Raw genomic sequence first — 24,440 nt, 5'->3', positions numbered from 1 at the left:
TTCTAGAATATGCATGCAAATAATGAAAATCGAGATTTAAGTATATCATACCAAATATTATGTGTTAATTAGCCATGTAATAAGCAGGATAAAATACTAAAGCTGGCTATTTTGCAGTAAATACATATTCCCTTGGCAAATTTGGTAGGAGATTTTTAAATCAAATACTTCTGGCTAAGATTATAGTGTGTGTCTGTATTTTCAATTTTTCTGAATGGTCTCATAATGCACACTACCATTCAGAAGTTTGAGTCTGGTTTTTTACAAATATTTTTGTTTTTCTTATGCTCACCAACAATGCTTTTATTTCATTAAAAATCTGTAATATTACTATTTAAAATATCACTTTTCTATTTTAATATATTTTAAAAATACTATTTATTGCTGTGATGGCAAAGCTGAGTTTCCATCAGCAATTACTCTAGTCTTTAGTGTCATGATTCTTCAAATTCATTCTAATATGCTGATTTGGTGCTCAGGATGTTGAAAACCATTTTGGGATGAATGGAATGATCCAAAGAATGTCATTTATTTGAAAATAGAAATCTTATGTAGTATTTATAAATTTCCTTGCTGTCACTTTTGATAAATTTAATGCACCCTTGCTGAACAAAGTGTTAATTTCTTGTTATATATGTATATACACACTCCCTAGAATGCCACTTGAATGGTGGTTTGTTCATTTCTGAAATGGTTGCTCCTGTTTACGAAGTTCATCAATGCTTTAATCTTGTTGTCATATACAATTTAGTTTATGGAAATCTCCACATATCATTTTTCTTAGACATTAATTCCCCCCACGCTTTCTAATTTTGAACTCTGTGTTTGGGTGCACACAGCAGTCGGTCATATTGAAAACTGTTTGAACTGAGGAAAAGATTCCTCTCAGTGACAGAGAGGGGTCAAAGATCTTCCGGCTCTTTCTGTGAGTGACCTCAGTAAAGGCTACTGTCGTGCAGCGGTGCGTGACCTCAACATGATGTCACACTCACATTCACCAGCTGCAGTGTTAGGAAGGGAACACTGGGCCATCTACACTGCTGTTATTAGTTGCCGTCAAGGAGCTTGTATCACGTTAATGTTTAGAATGTGCATCGATCTTAGAAAACAAGCATTCTAACGAATAAAGCTTTGTGTTACTTCAGGTTGGGAAGCTGATTGAGCTATTGGCTGGTAAAGCAGGGGTGCTGGATGGACGTTTTCACTACGGCACTGCCTTCGGTGGCAGTAAAGTGAAGGACGTGTGTGAGGATCTTATCCGCTATGGATACAATTACCAGGGCAAGGATTATGTCACCTCAGGCATCACAGGGTAAAAACTGTTCTTGAGCATCACTCTTGTTCATTGACATATTTATATTTCCCCAGTACAGCTTTGCTGCACAGTTGGGTTATTAATGCTTCAGGTTACACTTTACAATAAGTTTTCCTTTCAACACATTAAGTACTTTCTTTATGTAAAGTGAATTAACAATGAAAAATTCTTCTAACACATGTATTAATCTTCATTTTAATTTCAGAATTTACTAATACATAATTAAATCAAAAGTTGTATTTGTGAACATTATTTAATGGCCCTAATCTAACAAGAACCAACAAAAAACTGTTGTATTTGTTAAATAACACTTAACGAAAGGATGAAGAAACACCACAACAAATATATTACTCCTAGTTAATGCATTAACTCATGTTTACTAATGGAACCATTTTGGAAAGTGTTACCATGCTTAATTTAATATTGATGTTAATCATTTTGAAAAAAAAATTTGTGTTTTATGTTTGAATATTTCAATATTTTATGTTTGAAGTTTTCTTCTGTATTGCACAAATTATTATTTTATTTATTTTTTGTAATCTGCTCTTAGGGAACCTCTGGAAGCCTACATCTACTTCGGTCCAGTCTATTATCAGAAACTGAAGCACATGGTGCTGGATAAAATGCATGCCAGAGCACGTGGTCCGAGAGCAGTACTCACTAGGTAAGAAATGCAAATGTATGTGTTCTGAAATTTGATTTGTCATATTCATTAGGGTAATAAATAGTATATTATTCTGGCTTTTATTTTAATTGTAATTAAAATCAAATAAAATTAGTGAATTTTTATTTTTTCTTGTAATGCAGGCAGCCCACAGAGGGTCGTTCCAGGGATGGTGGTCTCCGTCTGGGAGAGATGGAACGAGACTGTCTCATTGGCTATGGAGCCAGCATGCTGCTGCTTGAGCGCCTGATGATCTCCAGTGATGCTTTTGAGGTGGACGTGTGTGACCAATGTGGCTTGCTGGGATATTCAGGATGGTCAGTATAATCCATTACTGTAGTGAATTCTTTTTTGTTTTAATGTTATTTCAGTATCAGTAATAATGTAGTCATTAGTGTACCAAAGGGATTTATTAGTGAGAATTTTCTGTTTATTGCAGGTGTCATTACTGCAAGTCTTCGTGCCATGTGTCATCTCTACGAATTCCATATGCCTGCAAACTGCTCTTCCAAGAACTGCAATCCATGAACATCATCCCTCGCCTCAAACTGGCTCGATACAACGAGTGAAGGCGATAACACTATTATAAAGGACTGGATATAAAGTTAATTTCATTTTTGTTACACAGCTTATATCTTATTACTAAGATATTTTTGAATATATATATATATATATATATATATATATATATATATATATATAAAAAGAAGTGCCTGCTTGAATGTTTTTTTTTTTTTTACTTGAAGGGAATGAACTGATTATTGGCACTTCCTCTAGTTTACAGTACGTATGTGTGCTGTCTGAAATATGTAGATTTATTTGTTTCAGTTTGCCTTCAGAATGGCAAGGTTTTCTTTACAATAAATAAATGTAGTTTTTGTTGCATCTCACAACATTTTTTTATTTTTTGACAGATGATCAGAAAGTATTGGGGGTAGAAGTACTGACTACTGAGCAATCTTGAAGTGTTAATGTGACAACACTGACAGCAGAAAAGAGCTTGTTGTTACATTGACCACCTTCCCACTTTGCTGCTTTTTTTATACACTAAATCATCCACTATTCAGAGATTGCTCCCACCCACCAAGCAGCCGTGGAGGGCTTTGATTGGAAGAATGCATCTCACATCGGTAGAATGGGCACTGACAGTGCGGCTCACTCGCTGGTTGTGGGGGTATAAGGGTCTGAGGGTGTCTCTTTTGGCCGGCTGCACCTGTCCTAGCTAATGAGGGGCTAATGAGACTCAGAGTAGACGAACAGAAAAAGGAAGTCTTCTGAGGAGACGATGCAAAGATTCCCTTCCTCCTCCCTCGTTTCCTTCACAGCCTCCATCTTTCAAACTGTAATTAAGGAAATTTTCATTGATGTTTGCCTCTCTCTCGCCATCCACTTCCCAGCTTGTTAGAGGTGCTGGTTAATCCATACAGTTTCAAATGAAAGCTGGTGGACTGGCCTTCAGATGAAGCTTTCAATTGGTCATTTTGTTCTGTTTCTTTGAAGATTTGTAGTATTAGTTCTGTTTTATTTCTTGTTTACTTATTTTTAATATGAGAGGTGCACTGCTGTCAAACATTTGGAGTTATGATTTCTTTTTATTTTTAAGAAATTATAATACTGCAAGTCATAATTAGTTTTCTATTTTAAAATGAAATTTATTCCTATGATGGCAAAGTTGAATTGTCAGCAGCCATTACTCTAGACTTATCATTTTTTCAAGATTATCATTAGAAATCATTCTGATTTACTGCTGAAAATACTTTTCCACTTTTTTTATGGAAAATTTAATGTGTTTTTTTCTGAATACTTAGATGAATAGAAAGCTCAAAACAATATTTGTTTGAAATGTGTCTTTAACCCTATTTTATTAATTTAACATGTCCTTGCTGAATAAAAAGACTCCTCTTTAAGAACGAATCTTACTGACCCCAAACTTTTGAACAATATTGAATGTTTAGACTGCAAACTGGACAACTGACCCATAGCAAAAAAAAAACTTCTCTTGCCAACAATGGACAATAAGCAAAGATGCTATGCTGTAACAACTGATGGCTCAGTGTGGGTTCGCTTATGGCCGCCCAAAATCACGTTGCATTAGATGAAAAAATGGCAAACTAATGGCATCTGCAAAGAAAATATACATTAACTACTTTGAAATTACTCAAAAGTTCATGTATGTCACCTAAGGATATTTTACACTTAACATTTGACAACCAGAAAGTGTCCAAACTCGTATAGTTCCATGTTCCAGCTGAACTCTTTCCGCCATGCAGAGAGGAGCCCGTCCTGCCATCCTTACCCCTGCGCAGTCGATAGATGTAGGAGCAAGCGTTCCTCTGCCATCCAGCAAGTGGGGAGCAGTTCCACCATAATCCCCCTTTCTCCTACTCGCTCTCTCTTTCCCCCGTGGTTCCATTCATATTCTAATCACAGCTTTCCCTTCTGCAGTTTGTAGGCACTCCATCAGAGCCCTCCCTGCCTCAGGCTCTACACTTTTACTTCCCTCTTTTGTGGCCGCGCTCTCCTCCCAGCACACTAAAATAAGGTTGCTTCAAGGAGAGAGTGAGAAGGGGAGGGGGTCCACCAAACTTTATTTTTCCAGTTTTGCCAACGTCCTTAATGGGCGATTGGTGTCAAAACCATCCAAAATGACGATGAAATGCATTTGTGTGAGAGTTCGACATTTTTGGCATTGATTTTAAATGAACGCAATTTCGACGCTCTCGTTTCCCGAGCTTCGGAGTTGAAGACATCAAAAAAAACGTTTTGCAATGGGCCAAAAAGTGGCCCTTGGATAGAGGACTTTAAAACTAAAGCAATGGGGGCAGAGTGTGTATGTGCGTGTGAGGAGAGGGTACGAAAACGTATTAAATGCTATAATGGGAGGCCACAGTGCCTGGGATTGCGTAGATCTAAGCCTCTTTTTTTCTGGGAAGGGAGCTTTTCTTATTCAAAACAGCCCCACAAAAGACTTCCAGTGAGCCTTGCCACATCCCCATCTGACTCGAAGCCATTCATCAGCCTGCCGAGCCTATCAATGACATGTCCCCCATCAGGGCTCCTATAAAATCAGCCCCTTTCCCATGAAACATCAGCAAACATTTTGACGGCTCTGGCTTTTCCCCTGCTGGATCTCTGGAGTCTGTGACCCTCTCCACCCCACCCGCTCCTACAACCCCCACCTCCATCACCACCGCCACCCTCTCCACGGACCTCACATCTTATGCATCTCAGCGCCGGGCAGTTCTCTTGGAGAGACGGAGGGAGCTGAGGAGGGGGAGTCCTGCACGGAGCCATTTTCTCAGAGGAGCCCCTGGAACGTGCATGGGAAGAGGATGCATTGTGGGCTGCTGGAAGAGCCTGACATGGATTCCACAGGTTGGTTCCTGCTGCACCGCCGTGACATTGAGTCGCTTTTGGAACGTGAAACGGGCCTTGGGATTGTGTGACCTGAGATTGGCATCAGAAAAAGTTATTTAGCCTTCCGTCAGGGAAGCTCTTGATTCTAGTTCACCAAGAGATAAGTGGGCATGTTTTTAATTGCTCAGGATGGGTGCTCTTTTGCTACGATTATTGTTTTACGCGCTTTGGGATTACGTAAAGTGGACAGCGGTTTTATGGAGTAGCAATGTGACCTTTAATTTAGACTAAACTCACATAAGATCACAGTTCTGAGTTTGTCGTAAAAGTTTTATGAAAATGAGGCACCTGTTCAAGTCAGGTTTTGGCTTGAGCGAAACTGCACTCCATACTATTGGTAAATATAAAAGTGCCGCTTCTGAAGCTATAAACACTGAAGACAACATTAGATAACTGATGTTATGCTGAAGTGTTTTACTAATTTCACGTGGCTTTAGAAAGCTGTTCAATGCAATTGGTCTAGGATTTTTTTTTTTTTTAAGTTAATTAGCCAACTGAATATTTGCTATATTTAAATGACGCTTTTTCCCTCTGATTATGAATGAGCTCAGATCAGTCTCGCCTTTAGATTGGATTTAATCCAATTATCTAGAGCACTTAAACTGTTCACAGAGCAAATAATTCAATTACAGACTGAAAATCTGGTCTCAATTGACTAAGCCAACGCTGATGGAGATTAGTTTTTGAGAAAAATATTTGTTGATTCTTCAAAATAACAGCTGCAGAATAATAATATTAATACTTTTTGAAGTCTAAATACATTTAAAATAAAACGTTAGCATACATGTAACTAAATTGTTTAAAAAAGTAATAATAAGAACCAACTGGTGGCGTTCCAAATAATGTATTATTGCTACAGTATTTTAAAAAGTTAAATATATTAGACCGCTTGTTATGGTGTCATCACTGATAGTGACATTTTTTTATTTACCTTCTATATTTTTTAATACAAAAGATAATACACATTTTAAGTAATTAAACTTGTTTATCTTTTTCTCCATCTCACTTCAGGTTTATTTTGCCTCTCAATAACTGTCACTATAAGGAAAGTTTGTAGAAAAACCAAACTTTGTAAATAATTTTAATTAAAATAAAGATAATAATTGGCCTTGACCCATATGAGATGTTATGAGACACATGTGTAATAGGTTACTGTCTGGCTGTTTTTTTTAAATACTTCTGCTTGATTGTTTCCTGTTTAAACTAATGATTATTATGATGCATCAAAACTTTTAAAGAAACTTAAACTGATTCAAGATTTTTTTTAGCTCCCAAACTATGACCTGCAATCCCTTGAGAAATGTAGATTTCAGTCTTAATCATTGCATCAAATCACTCCTAAAATAATATTTCAATAAAATCGAAACTACTTTTTGCTTTACACCTGTCGTTTGAGCAGTTCGTTGTCTGGTGGCTGTCAAATAACTCATCCAACAAAAGTTTTAAGTCTCATAACTTTCACTATAACTTCAGTCGCCATCTGATGCATCAGCAGGCTCTTGGTTTCCCAGTCGACTCGCAACCCTGGCAACCAGACTGTAGCGAACGTTGCCATGGTCCGTGCGGGAAAACATGATTGACATAAGTTCGAATCGAATTATCTTATAAGTGTTTCTATTTTGTGATGTAAGGACACCAGCCGGCTTACTTACATAGCAGAAATTAGAATGGCGCTAAAAAGGTTCTATTGTGACGACAGCGCTATGGAGGAGCGCGCTGAATCAATTGAGAGTGCGCGCGCTTGTAATTCGCCTCGGGAACAATGCGGGATTCCTGCAGTTCTGCTGAAAACATTTCAAATAGAATCCCAGCTGCCCAAAGATCCGCACAATCGATTGTAATTGAATTGCACCGTCATTATTCTGCCCCTCAACTCTATAGACAGTGGCTGCAATAACACACTGCCACGTTTACTGATGTTTACAGCGCTCACTCGACCACAGACTTTTGACAGTTCGTCTGATCAAGAAAAAATATATGGAATTCACAAATGAACAATTACAGTTCAACGCTTTAGCAGTTTTTTTTTTTTTAAGCTGTGAAAAAAAAAAGAAAGAATTAAGTTTGGAAACCACAGCGCGGTCATGCACCTGTTGCTTCTGCTTATGTTAATTAATGACATCATATGCTTTGAAATATTTAAGCTATGTTTAGCTTAAATAAAATGTAAATGGAACAGAAAACAATAAATGAAAGCTAAATGAAACGTTTGTGGGTTTAATAATGTTGTAATAATGTGGTTTAGATTTTTTTTCATCTAAGAAAAAAGAGAAAGGGCATAACAAATAGGCCAATGTGAAGACGGCCATAGGCTATGCTTTCAATAAAAAAGCGTAATGTAAATATAGCTATAGCCTATATAAATATAGCCTATTTTACTTTCGCAGAGAGCTGGATTGAAAGATGTCTGAACGAAAGCGAGTGCAAACGCTTCTCCAGTCACTCTTCTATTGGAAATATGTCCAACGACGAAAGTAAGTCTAACGAATATCTATGAATAAATTAAAGAAACTGCATGATACATTAACAATGTTTTAAGGCAACTTAATGTGTGTTATGACAGAACATGTCTATAAAAAAAAAAAGAAAAGAAAAAAAGACTCAATATTATATACTGTAGCTATATAGCCTAATATTTTACTTTAATATATCGGATGCAAAAGCCTCTTGATGCCGTTTGAAATTTTCTTCCTTTGTTTATGTTCAGCCAATGAAAAGAACCTATTCATTAACACTTAAGTTAAATTACCGAACCTACACAGCCTGATAAAAATGATCATTTTAGAAGAAAAACGGCATATTATGTATCTTTTTTAATTATATTAAATTTAAAATAGTTATATTAATGTTATTTATATTTAAGGGAAATTACTGATCCTGATTGTTGTGTTTTTCTTTTTATAAAAGACGAGGAGAAAGAAAACAACCGAGCATCTAAGCCACATTCAACACCTGCCACATTACAATGGTGAGTCTAATCTACACCAGACATGTCACTTATAAATCACTTATTTTAATCCTTACCGTCACCTGACACAAGTCAGTTCAGTTTGAACTCTCCAAAGGTTTTAAATTATAGTAAAATTATCAATATTTATAATTAGCTTTGATATTTTAAGTGACATCCAATAGCAGCTAAATTCTTCAGTCTGTGAAATATAATGTGTGTTTGAGAAATATAACCATCTGTATAAAATCTCAGTGTATTTTGTAAAATGTCACATTAATACGTTACTTGCTACAAGATTTTCAAACGAATCATGCATTTTTCTAGTCTAGATCATGAAACAGCTGTTGAATTTCCCAAATAGTGTGTTTGCTCTCCTGTAGCTTGCAAGTCGTCAGGATTCAAGTATCAGAAAGGCAAACAGACTTACAACCTCACAAAGAAATAGTTTATTAAAGCATCAGCAAATGATACAAAATCTTGCTTTTCTAAGTAGTATGGCAAACAAATCCAAAGAATATACTTTTTTCAAGCCCTTTTCTCTGACCTTTTTCTCTCATTTGAAATATTATTTTCAGAATTATTTAAATTAAACTTTCAATTGGTCTTTGTGCCTATTCACACTAAACCACATTTTTTTTCATAAAAACGAGGATACTGAGAATAAATGAAGTTTATATATGCATGTAATTTTGAAAGTGCAACTTGAAAATATGTCTGTATAATAAACTAAAATTTCATGTTGGCCATGCTTGAAGATCATTCCAGTACCTACAGTATAACTTGATACTGCAGTGATATTTGTTTTAAAACTACAGCTATGTTTTCCTCCATTGACTTATGCTTCTTAACCAGGTGTTTTCTAGACTTTTCTAGGTTTTCCATGTGCGTTTACCAAACTGTGTTTTCATCAGGTTGGAGGAGAACTATGAGATCGCAGAGGGTGTTTGTATTCCTCGCAGTGCACTGTACATGCATTATTTGGACTTCTGCGAGAAACTTGATTCTCAGCCGGTCAACGCCGCAAGCTTTGGGAAGGTAATAACCTGTATTCAACCCTTCGGTGATGAAATCAAATAATCTGTCTTTTATGATAGTCAAGTTTAAATGGGGAGTTTCCTCTCATCAAAGATCCTAACACACATGTCCGTGAAAGAGGAAAGAAAATATCTGCTACCAAAAAAAAAAAGCATGACATAATACTGAGTGTTATGAAGAGCCACAGCCAGTGTTTTTTTTCCTTACACCTCTTTTGCAAACTCATAGCTGGACAATATAAACAATGAACATGTTCACCCTTGTTCCCACAACCCCTCAACCCACCTACTCATATAGCCGCCCCCCGACACCCTTATCCTGCTCCCCCCGGGTCCTGTCGGAGGATATTGAAAAAGAGAGGGGGCCTGGATTAATGTGTAATTAAAGGAAATTTGGAAGGGTGAGATGTTGCGGAATGTTAGATCAGTGGCTGGAGCAGTGTGGGGTGTCCTTTAGGAAGGCTTCATTGATTCAGGACAAAAAAGAGAGAGAGAGCTGGACCTGCCTCGCTGTCTGCTCATTTATCAAGCCAAGCCTGACAGAAACTTCACAGCTTGGCCTCTTTTTTCATCCCACACAATAGAGAGCTTCACTGTTTGCAAAGTTTTCTGCACCGGGAGCTGGACCAAGGAGCTCATGGACAAAAAGCAGAGAGAAAAAGAGAGATTGGCGAGAAAAGAAATGTCCTTGGACATGTATGAATCTAACAAGATGATTGAGAAGATATTTTTGTCATAGCTGTAACATACAACACACTGACGTCATGAAAGATGTGCCCAGAAAAGCTCAATATGTGTGTGTTTTTTTTCTTTTTACTTCATCCAAACAGATAATAAGACAACAGTTTCCTCAGTTAACCACACGGAGACTAGGAACCAGAGGCCAGTCAAAGTAAGTTCCTTATTCAACAAACTTTTCTAACATTTTACATGTGTTGTGTCACTTTAAAATATGTTGTATCAAGTAGGTCACAGTTAGTAGCCAACAAGCAGTGTTGAGGTAACACATTACAAGTAACTGGAGTTACATAATCAGATTACAAGTACCTAACGTGATGCATTACTTTTAACCTGTTAAATGTCACCCCGTCCCGTATACGGGACGCCTACGTTGACTATACTATATTACAATCAAATCTAATCTAATCTTGACAAACTATGTATCGTTGGAAAGGTCTAAGACTCCCAAATATATATTTTACCAATATTTTTTGTTAAACATTATGTAGGAAAAGTAATAGATGAATTTATGACAAGAGTGCACCCTCAGAAATCTACATTACAAAAGGGGCTTTGACCTTTGTTTAAAAAAAAGACTTCCTCGTTGCCTTTTTCTCTATCACATTTTAGAAATCATCAGAAGTTATATATCACTTGAAAACATAAAATCTCAAAATTCATCCTTCAAAACCCATTTTAAAATCAGACATTGCATTACCATGTAAATGGTACATCAAAATCATGTTACAAAATGTTTTCAGTCATGAATTATAAAAATTTAGGTTTGTATCATGCACATTCATGTCTATCTTCAAAAACGTGAGTGACAGTTAACAGGTTAATTTTTTAAATAATTGTAATTTAAAAAATTTAAAATTACTGTTACTTTTTCAAATAAGTATTGCAAGTTGCTTTGTTTTCCATATATGATGGTTACTGTAGTTCTAGACTAAATGTGAAAACGCATTTATTCATCTCACTTGCTCAAAAAAAGATTCAGTATTCCTAGAAATGACTAAAAACAGTCAAATGCAAACTCAGAATATTCCACTAACCTGCAGTATTTAAATCTGTTAAATAACACAAATGCATATTGCGTATTGAATCTCAGTTAAACATCCCAAGGTGTTTTTTTTTTTTTTTTGTGGAATAAGTGTTATTTTTTCATCTTTTTCTTTTCTTTTTTTTTTTTATTCACAAGCCCAGCCCAGGTCAGAAAAAGTAACACAAAAGTAATGTAACGTATGTGTGTGTAGTAAAATTTTTCGTGCCAAACAAAAAGTATACAATCTTTAGTCATGCTTTGTTTCACTTTATTTCAGCACCAAATTAAATATCAAAAAAGATGCAGTCATGAGACGTCTTTAATCAGCAAACAAATGTAAATGTTTTATTCTGCCACTCGCTCGTCCCTCTTAGGTATCACTACTATGGAATCGCCGTGAAAGAGAGCTCTCAGTACTACGATGTGATGTACTCTAAAAAGGGCGCTGCGTGGGTGAACGAGACGGGCAAGAAAGAGGTCACCAAACAGACAGTGGCGTATTCACCGCGCTCCAAGCTGGGCACTCTCCTGCCAGACTTTCCAAATGTCAAAGACTTAAATCTGCCCGCCAGTCTGCCAGAGGAGAAGGTAAACAGATCACTAAAACCTCTAACTGCTAACCTCCAACTCCAACCCCCGTCTCCCTCCTCCTGCCCACTACCCTCCCCTCTAGATCCGGCTTTCATGTGTCAGACGGACCTTCCCTGGGCCTGGATTTAGATGAGGACCTGAAGGATTTATGTGTTGGGTCCTAGCGATCTCTTAATCTTTCGAGTAGATAATAAGATCTCACATTGCACAAAGGATGGGCACTAGCTGTCTCGCTTTAAAAAGGCGCCTGTAATTTTAAATGGTTTGTGAGTTTCTGATCTTTAAAGCCTCTTTTTATACATTGGTTTGGCAGGACCTTGTAAATAGGCATTGGACGTGAAAGCAGCTTTTTTTGTTCTTTGGTATTTGTATCCTCTTTCTTTAGTGTTAAGAGTCTTTTGGTGACTTAATAATGCATGACCATGAGTCAGGAATGAATTTGGTATGACATCATTAACACTAAGTGAATTATTCTTTGTGGGAAAGTATTATAAGTCATTTAAATGAGCTTTTTTCCTCTAAAAGGTCTCAACATTTATCATGATGTACAGAACTCACTGCCAGAGGATACTGGATACAGTCATACGAGCCAACTTTGATGAGGTCTGCTCTTCTTTTTCTTTTAGCTTTTATCAACTGGTGGTTTGATTCCGTTATGTTATCACAATGTTTATTTGTGTTTGTTTATATGCGTAGGTCCAGAGCTTTCTGTTGCACTTTTGGCAGGGCATGCCACCCCACATGCTCCCTGTCCTGGGCTCTTCTACAGTGGTCAACATAGTCGGTGTGTGTGACTCCATATTATACAAGGCCATCTCAGGAGTCCTCATGCCCACCGTCCTACAGGCTCTGCCTGACAGGTGAGTCCTGTTCCCGGCTATTTTGATTTTGTTAAAAAAAACTAATTTATACACCTGCAGTTAAGGAAAGTGCTCCAGTACCTATCCGAATTTCTGTTTTATTTCCTCAGTGTGACATAATTCTGAGTAAAATGGGATATTTAATAAGAAAAATAGTTATGACTGAGGATTTGATTCTGATTTATTCTAGAATTGAGTGGATAAACTTAATATCAGCCTATTCATAAGAAGCAAATTAGGACTCTATTAAGGGGAAAAGTTGTAGTTAATGTTTGTTAACAGTGAGAATTGGACCTTAAAATAAAGTGTGACCAGATTTTTATTTCACATTCAACATGATCAGCATTTGCATTACGAACAACTGTATGAAATTAGCCCCACTGTTGGTAAAATCTGTATCTTTATTTGCAGTAATCACTGGGATCAGATCATATATACACAATGCTTAATGCAGCTTTGGTCAATTGGACTTTTCCCTTTTAAAGATAAATAAATACCTTGAATACTATTGCCATTGGGATCATTGCTAGCATTATCTGCATTTCATGCTTGTGCGTCAGTGTAATTAACTTCCCAAAAGATTTCCTGCAAATGACGCATGACTCTTATTTGAATTGCCCCGGACAAAAGGTCAAAAGTTCATTGCGTCAGGACATCCATTGTATGTAAGTGTAATGTACTACATGATGTCCTTGTTTGTGTGTTTTGAATAATGTAGCCTGACTCAGGTGATCAGGAAGTTCGCCAAGCAGCTGGACGAGTGGCTGAAGGTGGCATTACATGACCTGCCTGAGAACTTGCGCAACATAAAGTTTGAATGTATGTGCCAAAATACTCTGAAATACTCTTAAAAACATCAAGATGAATTTTGCTGGCATTCTAAAGCCATTTCTGAACAAATCTATGTTTTATGTTTTCTCAGTGTCGAGAAGATTTTCCCAGATACTTAAACGACAGACATCATTAAACCATCTCTGTCAGGTATACAGGAATTTTATGTTAAATGTAACATTTTCCTATATCCCAACATGTGTGCATCATGTTTACACAAGTGTATTTGATCAGACATATTGCAGGGTGATATCTGAATAATGTACTTGCTCTTACAGGCTTCTCGAACCGTGATCCACAGTGCAGACATCACCTTTCAGATGCTTGAGGACTGGAGGAACGTAGACCTTAATAGCATCACTAAACAGACTCTTTATACAATGGAAGACACCAGAGAGGACCAGAGGAGGCTTATCATCCAATGTAAGATTTAAATGAAAAAGAATTAGATCAGACCTAGCTGGTTTCTTACAGAATGATTTGTTTCTGTGCTTCACTAGTTCGGTGGTGTGTTATTGCAGCAGAATCACATGCAGCGCTGTGTTAAAAGCCCTGCTGGTTTATGATTCGGATTTCACCCAGTAGCTGTCAACCAGCGCTGAATCATTCCCACGACCATGAGAGTCGAGCTTTAACCACAGACACTGAGAGGTTAACCTTCACAGTTTGCCACCCTGAGGAGCATTTCAAATTCATTTCAGCGTCAACCTCTCACATGACTGACCAGGTCAAAGTTCAAAGATTCTGTCATGTCATCCTCAAAAGAGGATTCTGAGCTCCTCTCTCTCTACATTTCATATTCAGTTCTCTAGTTTGTGCCAGTAGTATTTTTCAATGATGTATAAGCAACTTTTGCAAACAATTAAAACTTGAGAAATGAATGCTTCAAAAAAATTATTGTATTAATTTTGGATGCTTATGATTTCTTCTTCCTACTCGGATATATTTTTAATCTCTCTGTCTATCTATTTTTTTATTTTTATAAAGTGTATCAAGAATTTGACAGACTGCTGGAAGACCAGTCGCCCATTGAAGCCTACATCGAGTGGCTGGACTCGATGGTGGAGAGATGTGTCATAAGGGTAAGTGTTCAGACCATGAGATTTATATTATGCTTAATTCACAATTTGCAGTATGACTATCATGTATATATATATATATATATATATATATATATATATATATAGTGACAAAATATATTCAAAGCTGAATTTCTCCAGTCTTCAGTGTCACATGATTCTTTAATGATCATTCTAATATGCTGACTTAGTATGTTTTTATTATTTATATTTCTATAAGTTGCAAACAGTATTATTATTATTATTATTATTATTATTGTTTATTTTATTTTATTGATTTATTTTGTAGAAATATTTTGTCAATTGATATCTTTTCCCCCTCAGAATTCTTATTGATTAATAGTTAGGAACAGGACTTATTTAAAATATATATATATATATTTTTTTTTTGTCACATTATAAATGTCTTAATTGACATTTTGATTCATTAAATCCTTGATTAATAAAATAATTAATTTCTTTAAAAAAGAAAATTCGAATTATTTTATATATTATTCTTTATTTTTACAAAATTAAAAAAAGAATTTATTCATTAATTTTAGAGACATTTAAACAGGAATATCAAGTATAGTCATAGCCTTTTTCAAGCACTGTTTACATGTTCTTCCAGTCCAAACTAAATCTGCAGGTGTCCAACCAATGCTTAAGACTTTTCATGATACAATTCCCCAACTTAATAATGTCTTCATGGCCCCTTCTCGTGCCCATATAGTCCAGATATGGGCTTGTAAATCTGGTTTCCATGGGAACTTCTACTACCTGCCAGACAATAGTTCAATAGGAGGGTGTTTCCTTAGGGGCAAATCAAATAGTTGACTTGTTGACATGTTTTTCGTTCTTGGGGGTTAGACCCAAAGGTTAAGGCCCCTGCACTCTCTCCCAAGCTTTTCTCATGGTAATACTCTATTTAGGTGGCGGGGAAGAGACCCGGATGCCTGAAGAGGGTAGCTCAGCAGTTCCTGCTCATGTGGTCATGTTTCGGGACCAGAGTTATCCGGGATATGACGCTACATAGCGCACCCAGCTTCGGTGAGTCAGGCTGCACCGTTTTGTCACAATCATCATATTAGGGAGAGTAGGTATGAATCTTCTTTTAACTCATTTGATTTGTGAAGTTAACTAAAGGTTCCTCAATCCACAACACCAAGTGTCAACTTTGCTAACTCTTGGCTAACACCGCCTAGCTGTCTATGGCAAAGTAACTGAAAGAAGGGCCATAAAAGAGGTAAAGGCCCCCTCCCTGTCAGTTCTGTCTGTGAATATCAAAGGCACAGCTGGTTGCAGTGTTTTGATAATGCAGCTCTCTGTACAAAACAGCTAATTAACAAAGGCTAACCCCCACCAAGTCTTTCCCCCTTCTTCCCATTTTATAACCGGTCAGTATTGCGCCCAGTCCGCTGAATAGCCGCAATGTTTATTATGCACATAGTGGCTGGAGTTGGTAACACAATGCGAGGATTGTGCCATGCTCCTTATGAATTCTTTCCCCCATCTCATTCAGAACATGGAGTCAAAGCATCATATGCTTCAGTAACTCTGTAGTGTTTATGGTTGGACCGCTCGCTTGGTTCTGACTTGGTTTTGAGCATTTACCATTTAAATGTGCTCCAGTAAATCAGTTAGATTCAAATCGAATTGCATTTGATTGGCTAATGCTGTATGGGAATAGTCCACAAAGCCTTCATTTATTACTTGGACAGGTGACTTGAATTGGCAGAATACATAAACGTTTTTTTTTATGGGACTATTTTTTTGTACTTACAGGCTCATTCCATTTGATCCACCTCATGTTTGATGATTACGTGCTATACCTGCTTGAGTCTTTGCACTGCCAAGAGAGAGCCAACGAACTGATGAGGGCTATGAAAGGAGAGGGGACACCAGGTGAGATCCATTTGATACAAGCAATAGAGCTGATCGCTCATGGCTTCAGTCTGGAGACCAACACAGAAAGCTAATTTGTCACTAAAATAGTAGTTTCCATTAGTTCTGTAGATGATGTTATTTGAATTATAGTCACACAAATGGTGCACAGTCGACTCTCAAGCATGAATTTTTAAGATGCAGTTTTTAAAAAGCAAAGTTAAAGCTTATAATGCCTACTAAATTTAATACATACATTTATAAGGCCTCTATAAATTAACAAAATCAAAACAAAACTCTCAGTGTTGAACACAATCGACTACATAACTTCTGTCGTCTGTTTGATAGATCATACTTCTTTAGGAAGTTAAAGGCCTTTTAGTATAATTAGTATGAATTGCCTCCTTGTTTTGCCCCTACAGTAAAACTACTTTGTAAAAATAGCATTTAAATATCATTGTGCAGTGTGAATTGGCCTTAGGTAACTTTTGGGGGGAGATAATGAGTGACAACTGATATTTATATGAATATTATATTAATTCCATCTTTATTTGACCCTCTAACTCTAGAAATCTCTATTCTAATTATTTAAATAAAAAATAAAAAAACTTTTAGACTTGCACTCTCTTCATTTACTAACTGCCTGTTTTCTTAAAAAAAAAAAAAACTAACTAACACTAGCTTCTCTATTCTTTTTCTATTCTATCTATTCCTTTTATTTGTATTTATTATACTATTAACCAAAGCAAAAAGGCCTCTAACACTGGCTAACTCTTCTTTTTCTGTTCTATCAGTTTTCTTTTTATTAATTGTATAATTAAAAAACCTTGCTATGTGTACTGCGTTTAAGCTAACTGAGACTTGTTATAGCACTTGCGTATCATTGCTCTTTTGTTGATTTTGATTGCTTCCATTGTCCTCATTTGTAAGTCACTTTGGATAAAAGCGTCTGCTAAATGACTAAATGTAATTTTATGTAAATAGTCTGCTATACTGTTCCCACTGATTTATTTTTCATTTAACTTTTTGGCCATATAAATATCAGCAGCTGCACCAAATTTTATATTTTTGCTAATTTTTGAATAACACTGAGGTGTTTTTCCTCCTATGAGCTCCATATTCTCCAATATCATACTAAATGAGCCATGAAAGCCACAAAAACACCTATGCAAACTATTAGATATGCATGACTATTAAAGACCAACATAAAGTTATCATAGTTAGACTTGGTTTAGTGCTGATCTGTCTGCTGGAAGAGGTTGGCAGCAATGTGTTTTTAGCTAAACTGGTTGTCCAGGAATGTCACATCAGGTTACGATAGTTACGACGTCTGCTGGAGCACACCAGCATCCAAAACATGTTGTGATTACAGTAGAGAAGTTTTCAAAATCACTTTAACTTTTAGATTTTTAACATGCTGACTTTTGTTTTGACCTACTATAGCAGATTCTGCGGAAGAGCTGATGCTCATGGGTTCCACCCCCACATCTACGTCACCTGGACCCTACTCTCCCGCCAAGTCTGTTCCCTCGGTGGGTGTGCCTGCAGTGGGTTCGCCCAATTCAGCCCAGTCTCCAGAGTACACCAGTATATCAGCTACCACAGGTAAACAATGTAGAACTGACTCCAAAATGATTCTAAACCTCAAATCTTACATCACAGTCTCCCAGTCAGTGGCACATTTGGCACGGCTCCATTCCATGCATCCATTAAAACTGTATCAGATCATTTAATTAACAAGCCAAACACGTTTCTCTGAATATGTATGTCTGTGTATGTGCCAGGAGCTGTTCAGTCATATACCTGGTCCCTTACATACACAGTGACAACCTCAGGTGGTAGCCCATCCGAGACTGGATCCCAGCTTTCCTGCATGCGAGGTGGACCCCCTCTACACGGCTCCTCATCTGCTCACAGGATGCCAGTCTACCCACATCGAGATGAGCATGGGTGAGTCCCCAGATTCATTAACATTAAATGATGTGCTGAATACAACATTACAGTGTGGATTATGAAATGTTTTTAGCGATTTGTACTCAGTATGTTTTTTTCTTCTTCTAGGTATACTGGCAGCTATAATTACAGCAGCTACGCAAACCAGCACCATCATGCTATCCAGAGTCAGTACTCCAGTTTAACCCACGAACCAGGGCTGCCAACCCCTCTGCACTATTCCTCATACCACCGGACCTCGGCACAGGTTAGGCTCCTCCCGCCAAATTGTCAAAATCATACAGTATTACTTTAATATGATACAATTTATTCACAAGCTCTGAACTATTCAGAAGACACGTTTATAGAATATAGTTTCATAATTTTCTTAGACAACACCTTTCATTTTCTAAATACCTGTTCTGAAAAAAGATTTAATGTCAGTCAAAATCATATTAATGATAAATCATAATTATGACCATCAGAAACTGGCTTAATTATGAGATCAAGTCAAAATTATGATAAACTTTTCGTCAATTGACTGTCATTTCAACATTTGATCTCAAAATTATAACATACAATGCCACAATTATTTGATATGAAGTCAAAATCATGAGAAAGTATGTCAAAAATTGATCTCATTACATTTATGTCATTATTATTATAGTACTATAGTACTGTAGCATATCATAATTATGCCTTTTTAATCTTAAGATTTAGCTCAGAGTGTCATTATTTTGGCTGTTTTATGTCATAGTTATGATTTACCAAAGCATGATTTTTTTCCTGTGTGGCAGAAATACGCTTCTATATGCATTAATTGTTTTTGCGACCAATTTTAGTGGTTGCGAATTATGGTTATTTGAATTATGGACTTGATTTTATCCACTGATTTTACCTGGAACCTTAAAGGAAAGTTGTTTCAGAAAAAAAAAATCACATTTGATTTGACAAAAGCAACCTATTTTATTCAAAGATGAATCATGAACAACGAGGCCAGGAACAAACATTAAGAAAGTAATCCTAATAACAGATGGAAAAGGTTGTGTATTCCCCAGTAGTTAGAGTGGAAGTGTATTCCATCCTTGTCTCTTTTACAGGGTTTGTAACTAATAGAGAAGAATACTTTTGTGAATATGAATGGTGCTTGATTTATTACAGTCATTAGCATCTGAAATGTTCTGGTAACTGTTCTCCACAGAGGTTTATGGATAGAGAATGCTTGCTTAACTAGGGTAATAGGCTGAACTCCTGATCAGAAATACAGGTCATTTAGCATATGTATTTAAAGCGTATTCACTCCTGAATGAGAACAAAGATGAAAAAGCTCTGTTAATTGTCTTTGTTAAACCTCTAGAGAACCCTAGGGTTAAAGTTTATTGTAGAAGCTCTTGTTAAATCTCAAAATGCGGCCATTACTTTAGCATGGATAACCCAAAGCAACATTTTCCATGCAGAATTTTAGAAAAGCCTTGTTAAGAAGTAAAAATTCATTTGACACGGTTATTTGGGGTTTATGTAGTAATTGGCATGTTTGAATATTTGAAATTTGAAGGATGCATATATTAAGTATTTTAAGTTTGAACGGTATGTAGTTTGAATAACTGAATACATCCAAGAGAGTTTTTTATAAGCTATGTGCTTGCTAGAATGTTCTTGATTCTAGATAACATTATTATTATTATTATTATTTTTAATATATGTTCATGGGCTATTTGATTGTGTTTAGTTTGGTGAATGTGGCCTGAAAGCTCTAGGAGGAGATACAGAAATCTTTGTATTGGTTTACTGAATTGTGGTCAAGCATGATGGTTTTTCAGTGTGTGCAATATTAATTTTAGTATGCAGGTGTATACAAAATGTTCATGCTGCAAGCTACTAATTCAGAAACTGCATGAATAGTTTAATGCTAAGTAGTCTGTATAGTCCTTGAGATAGGGAGAACGTGAACAGTTGAATAAAACTGTTCGGTTGTGGATGGAGAGACAGGGGTCTTCGTCACATATATTGAAAGTCAAAGCGGGTGTGAAGGTAATTTCCTGTCAAGAGCTCTCTGGCCCAGTGTAGCTGAATTCTCCTCCACACAGTGGATGCAGACTCTGAAAGGTGGACCGGCTAGAGCCAAGAGACCCCCCCCCCCCCACACACACACACACAAATAGCGGCCGGACATCCAGATGGAAAAGCGTTTATTAAAATATTGTTATTCAATGGCCTCTTTTCTCTGCATGAACGAAAGGTCACCAAGCAGCACATCTCGGGCTCTGACCCCGCTTGACTTTTTTCCATGCTGCAGCCGTTCATAAAGGCTTTGACTGTGGACAGTTTCTATTTAGAGAGAAGTTATAGATTTTTACTTCCACTTATTTTCCGTCAACTTAAAATGGATACAAAGTCTGTGCTTTGTTTGAGAGGGCTACTCTGAAAGAGGAAATGGAGAGGAGACAAATGAAGATTATGCTGATTTCCCATGAGAGAGAGAGAAAGTGTTTTATATAGACACAAATCTTGAGCTGACATGCACTGCTTTGTTTTTGATCCGTTACACACAGAAACAAAAATACCTTTCTGGGGGTCTTGTTTTAGAAAAAGTGCAATGTTAACTTAAAAGGCCTATTTCTATTGTGCATGTAGAACAGATGTTCAAATGATGCTTAACTGTTTGGCACTTCTAGTTAGAAAATTGTTAGTTTTGCATCATTATTTTAACAGTAATAAAAAGGCAAATAATGTGATTGAATGCATACTCTGTAAAATATATATATATATATATATATATATATATATATATATATATATATATATATATATATATTAGGGGTGTAACGGTTCACAAAATTCACGGTTCGGTTCGATACGATTCACTGGTGTCACGGTTCGGTTCGGTACGGTTCGGTACGTTTTAGATACAGCAAAAAGAAAAAAATTGGCAGACAAATTTCCTTGATTTTTAAAAAAAATATATATTTATTAAAACTAACAAAGTATGTTTTTTTTATTTTTTAGATTGAACAATGATGGAGCTATTATTTACCCATATTCTATGGTGTTTTCTTAGCAGCATACTGTATAAACAAAAACAGCTCCTTATAAAAAAAAAATGAAAATGTTATATTGTTATAGTAGTTATGAACAAAGACAAAGATGTAACTCTTTATATGGAAGTCTATAACTCTTTATATTGAGTGTGTTTTTACTCAATTGGTTCTCTATAGGGCTTATGTTTTTTGGAACAAAGCAGGAATTACTGTCTGGCTGAAATGGGCTAGTGAAGGAATATTGTAACGGGGCTCAATTACATTAAGCGTGTTCTTAAAACCTGCGTTTTCCACTACAGAGCGCGCTCGCTCACTCAGTACGCGCTGAAGGCTCGTTGGAAAATGGCCAAAGGGTCTTTCACACAGGACGCAGTATGCGCTTCGCTGGACCCTGGGCTCAGCGTTGCCCTTCAGATACAACGCGATTTGCGCTGCACCATGCCAAGAGCAAAGTAGGTTGAGTTTTCAAAACTGCCCGTGCATACGTTAAATTTATAACAGTTCTTCTATCTAGTAACGTGCAGGCCTGTTAATTGTATCGTACTGCTCAGGAAATTCCGACACAGTACAGTACTAGTCCATTTTGATTTCTGTGCTTGTTTGGATGCCCCGATCGATTGGTAGAGTGCACCCAAACACCAGACCTGTTGGTTATCGGAGTTTCTTCTATTTCTGGTCTGTTAAACGCATTGGCCATTTTTGAAACGAGCCTTCAGCGCGTACTGAGTGAGCGAGCGCCTGACTGAGTAGCATAACATAAACATATAAGCTGGTGTTTTTTTCTTCTTCGGGGGTGTCAGGGGCGTTGCCTGTTACGTCGTTTGGGTTATTGGGCTACCTTGTTGAACGCATATCATTATATTTCACTTTTTTTTTTTTTTTCAAATATAATGAATTAGTCCAACGAACCGTTCGGTACATAGTGCGTACCGCGTACCGAACCGAAAGCCTCGTACCGAACGGTTCAATACGAATACGCGTATCGTTACACCCCTAATATATATATATATGGGGCACAATGTATAAATATCATAATAAACTAAAATGTCTGTAAAATTAATGGATAATGTTCAGGTAGAAATTTTTTATTTTTGGGTTTATTTATTTGTTTAATTATAGTATAACTATAAGTATATAGTATAATAATATATTATTATTATTATTATTATATTTGATTTGTAACTACAAAATAAAAAACAGCAACAACAACATTAATAACAATAATAATTAGTAGTAGTAGTTATAGTAGTACTATGGCATTTCTTAATTTTTTTTAATTGATATAAAAGCAAAAGATAAACAACAGCAATAGTAACTGAGCTTATATTATTATTCTTTTTCTTCCAAATGTTCATAAATCATAAATTAAAAATAAAGAGATGCCACACTACTACTACAATCACTAATAATAATATTCATTATATTATAATTATTATTATTGTTCATATTTTGGTTGATTGTTATTATTATATCACAAATCAAAAATAAAGAAATGGCATATTACAGCTACTTTTATTCAATTTTTATTATTATTGTTATTGTCATTATTATTAATAATATTATTAAAATAATTTTCATGAAATATCATCATATTTTTGCTGTTATATTATTATTAATTGTATTGATACATTCATTGTACTGTGGTTAATGGTGTTTAAGGCATTCTTTATGCATGGCCTCAATAAAAAAAAAGGCTTATTGCTTTGTTAACATGAAGAAAGAAGATAAGATTTGCTTAGAAAATGCTCCACATGTGCCACTTCTCTGATATTTTGCAGTAGTCCTTACGCATGTCTCTCTGTTCTATAGTATCCACAGATGTCCAGAATGGAGTCCTGTTTGATGAGCGGGTCGCCACTTCTACACTCGAGCACGGTGACCCCCCGATGGCCGGATGTGCCCTCAGCCAATAGCTGTTACTCCAGCCCCGCTGTACACACATCACGCTACTCTGCCGGAGACATGTACTCCCCTCTCGCCCCACGCAGGAACTCTGAATATGAACATGCACAACATTTTCCAGGATTCGCCTATATTAACGGGGAGGCCACGACTGGGTGGGCAAAATGATTGTACCCTTCTGAAAGTCTCTTTCCAAGAGACAGTGTCTGCATGCGGAAAGCTGTGTGCAAAGCTGGACAGATAATTACAGAGAATGTATTTGAGTGGGAATGACATTGTGTCAGAGATGTTTGTATTGGTGTGGTCAGTGTTTACAGTGCAGGCTGCCAATGAAACTCTTTTCGAAAACGCAATCATTGTGAGAGTGCAAAAAAGGCAGTGTCCCAGTTGTGCCTTTCCCTGCCTGTTTATCATTTATCTCTCATGAGCATTATAGGCCTCTCACTTATTTACTGTGCAAAAACTTTGATTGCTGACCTCATTTCAACGTAAATATGTACGTATCTCACGGTAAACTGTCACCACAGACTGGGTGTTTGACGTCAAGCAGTGATGTTAACAAGACCACATTGTTTTTTTGTCAGCATCAAAGTGTGGTACTTTCCTAGCCTAAACATAACACATTCTCAGCCACAGGAAGAAATGCCTTAATATTATATCTTAGAACGCCCTTTTGGTCAGCTGCCAGAATACTTGCGTCATAAGGAGTTCAAACAAATAAGGGCCACTCATGTCAGTACTTGTTGCATGCAAATGTGAAAGTAAGATTTCTCATTTTACACACATGCAGAATTACCCCAGTGTGAGGCAGGGGGAATATTAGAAATATTTTCTGTAGCTTTGTAACATTGTGTCCCTTTGCATTGTTTATCTGTGTTTGAACTGTATATCCAGTTTTGTATGATTTTAGGAGCTGAAAAGTGTTAACCTAGGTTTGTGTGTTATTGAATGCACTCAAAGGTATTGTGGACCTATTACCCTATGGGTAGGAATAAAAGAAAAGAATATGAAAATGTAACATTTATTATCTTTAGTCACTTTCTCTTGTAAATAAAAGCACTCAGTAACTTCTGTGGTGACAGCTGTTACCATGTAAATGAGATATGTGGATTAATTTGTTGCCACATAAAGATTTTTTAAAACCCTGTTCATATTATGTCTTCTTATTATTTGTGTTTGAATGTCTATATGTTTGGAAT

General features: G+C 36.5%; 2 protein-coding genes across 5 annotated transcripts in view; both read left to right on the top strand.

Annotated features, from left to right (window-relative positions):
- Positions 1–2,614, top strand: part of polr3b (polymerase (RNA) III (DNA directed) polypeptide B) — a 22,664-nt gene extending 20,050 nt beyond the window's left edge. The window contains exons 25-28 of the mRNA XM_026287321.1: positions 1,146–1,312; positions 1,866–1,979; positions 2,123–2,296; positions 2,419–2,614. Of these exons, the coding sequence (XP_026143106.1) occupies positions 1,146–1,312; positions 1,866–1,979; positions 2,123–2,296; positions 2,419–2,548 (585 nt within the window). The 3' untranslated portion in view covers positions 2,549–2,614. The remainder of the gene's footprint in view (positions 1–1,145; positions 1,313–1,865; positions 1,980–2,122; positions 2,297–2,418) is intronic.
- Positions 2,615–4,768: 2,154 nt separating this feature from the next.
- rfx4 (regulatory factor X, 4) lies at positions 4,769–24,392 on the top strand. Of its 4 annotated transcripts, none has more exons than XM_026287323.1 (18): positions 4,769–5,354; positions 7,784–7,870; positions 8,304–8,364; positions 9,258–9,381; positions 10,211–10,272; positions 11,520–11,733; positions 12,262–12,339; positions 12,433–12,596; positions 13,315–13,415; positions 13,519–13,577; positions 13,706–13,850; positions 14,415–14,509; positions 15,418–15,535; positions 16,271–16,390; positions 17,816–17,974; positions 18,154–18,319; positions 18,431–18,569; positions 23,149–24,392. In XM_026287323.1, the coding sequence occupies exons 1-18, from the start codon at positions 5,312–5,314 to the stop codon at positions 23,407–23,409; spliced, it is 2,196 nt and encodes a 731-aa protein (XP_026143108.1). In that variant the 5' UTR covers positions 4,769–5,311; the 3' UTR covers positions 23,410–24,392. The 4 variants fall into 4 exon arrangements, with proteins under 4 accessions (XP_026143108.1, XP_026143109.1, XP_026143110.1 ...); XM_026287324.1 differs by having other exon boundaries at positions 4,772–5,354; positions 17,813–17,974; positions 18,193–18,319; XM_026287322.1 differs by having other exon boundaries at positions 4,776–5,354; positions 17,813–17,974.
- Positions 24,393–24,440: the final 48 nt, after the last annotated feature.

The sequence above is a fragment of the Carassius auratus genome, chromosome 18, assembly GCF_003368295.1.
Source record: "Carassius auratus strain Wakin chromosome 18, ASM336829v1, whole genome shotgun sequence".
NCBI lineage: Eukaryota > Metazoa > Chordata > Actinopteri > Cypriniformes > Cyprinidae > Carassius > Carassius auratus.
The sequence above is the reverse complement of the archived record's forward strand: the minus strand, read 5'-3'. Positions and strand labels throughout refer to the sequence as shown.

What these genes read in the sequence shown, in the direction of transcription:
- rfx4 (XM_026287322.1), top strand. Translation starts at nt 5,312, where the DNA reads ATGCATTGTGGGCTGCTGGAAGAGCCTGACATGGATTCCACAG. An exon ending in TACGAGCCAACTTTGATGAG is followed by an intron (nt 12,340 to 12,432) that starts GTCTGCTCTTCT and finishes TTATATGCGTAG; the next exon opens with GTCCAGAGCTTTCTGTTGCA. An exon ending in GCGCAACATAAAGTTTGAAT is followed by an intron (nt 13,416 to 13,518) that starts GTATGTGCCAAA and finishes ATGTTTTCTCAG; the next exon opens with TGTCGAGAAGATTTTCCCAG.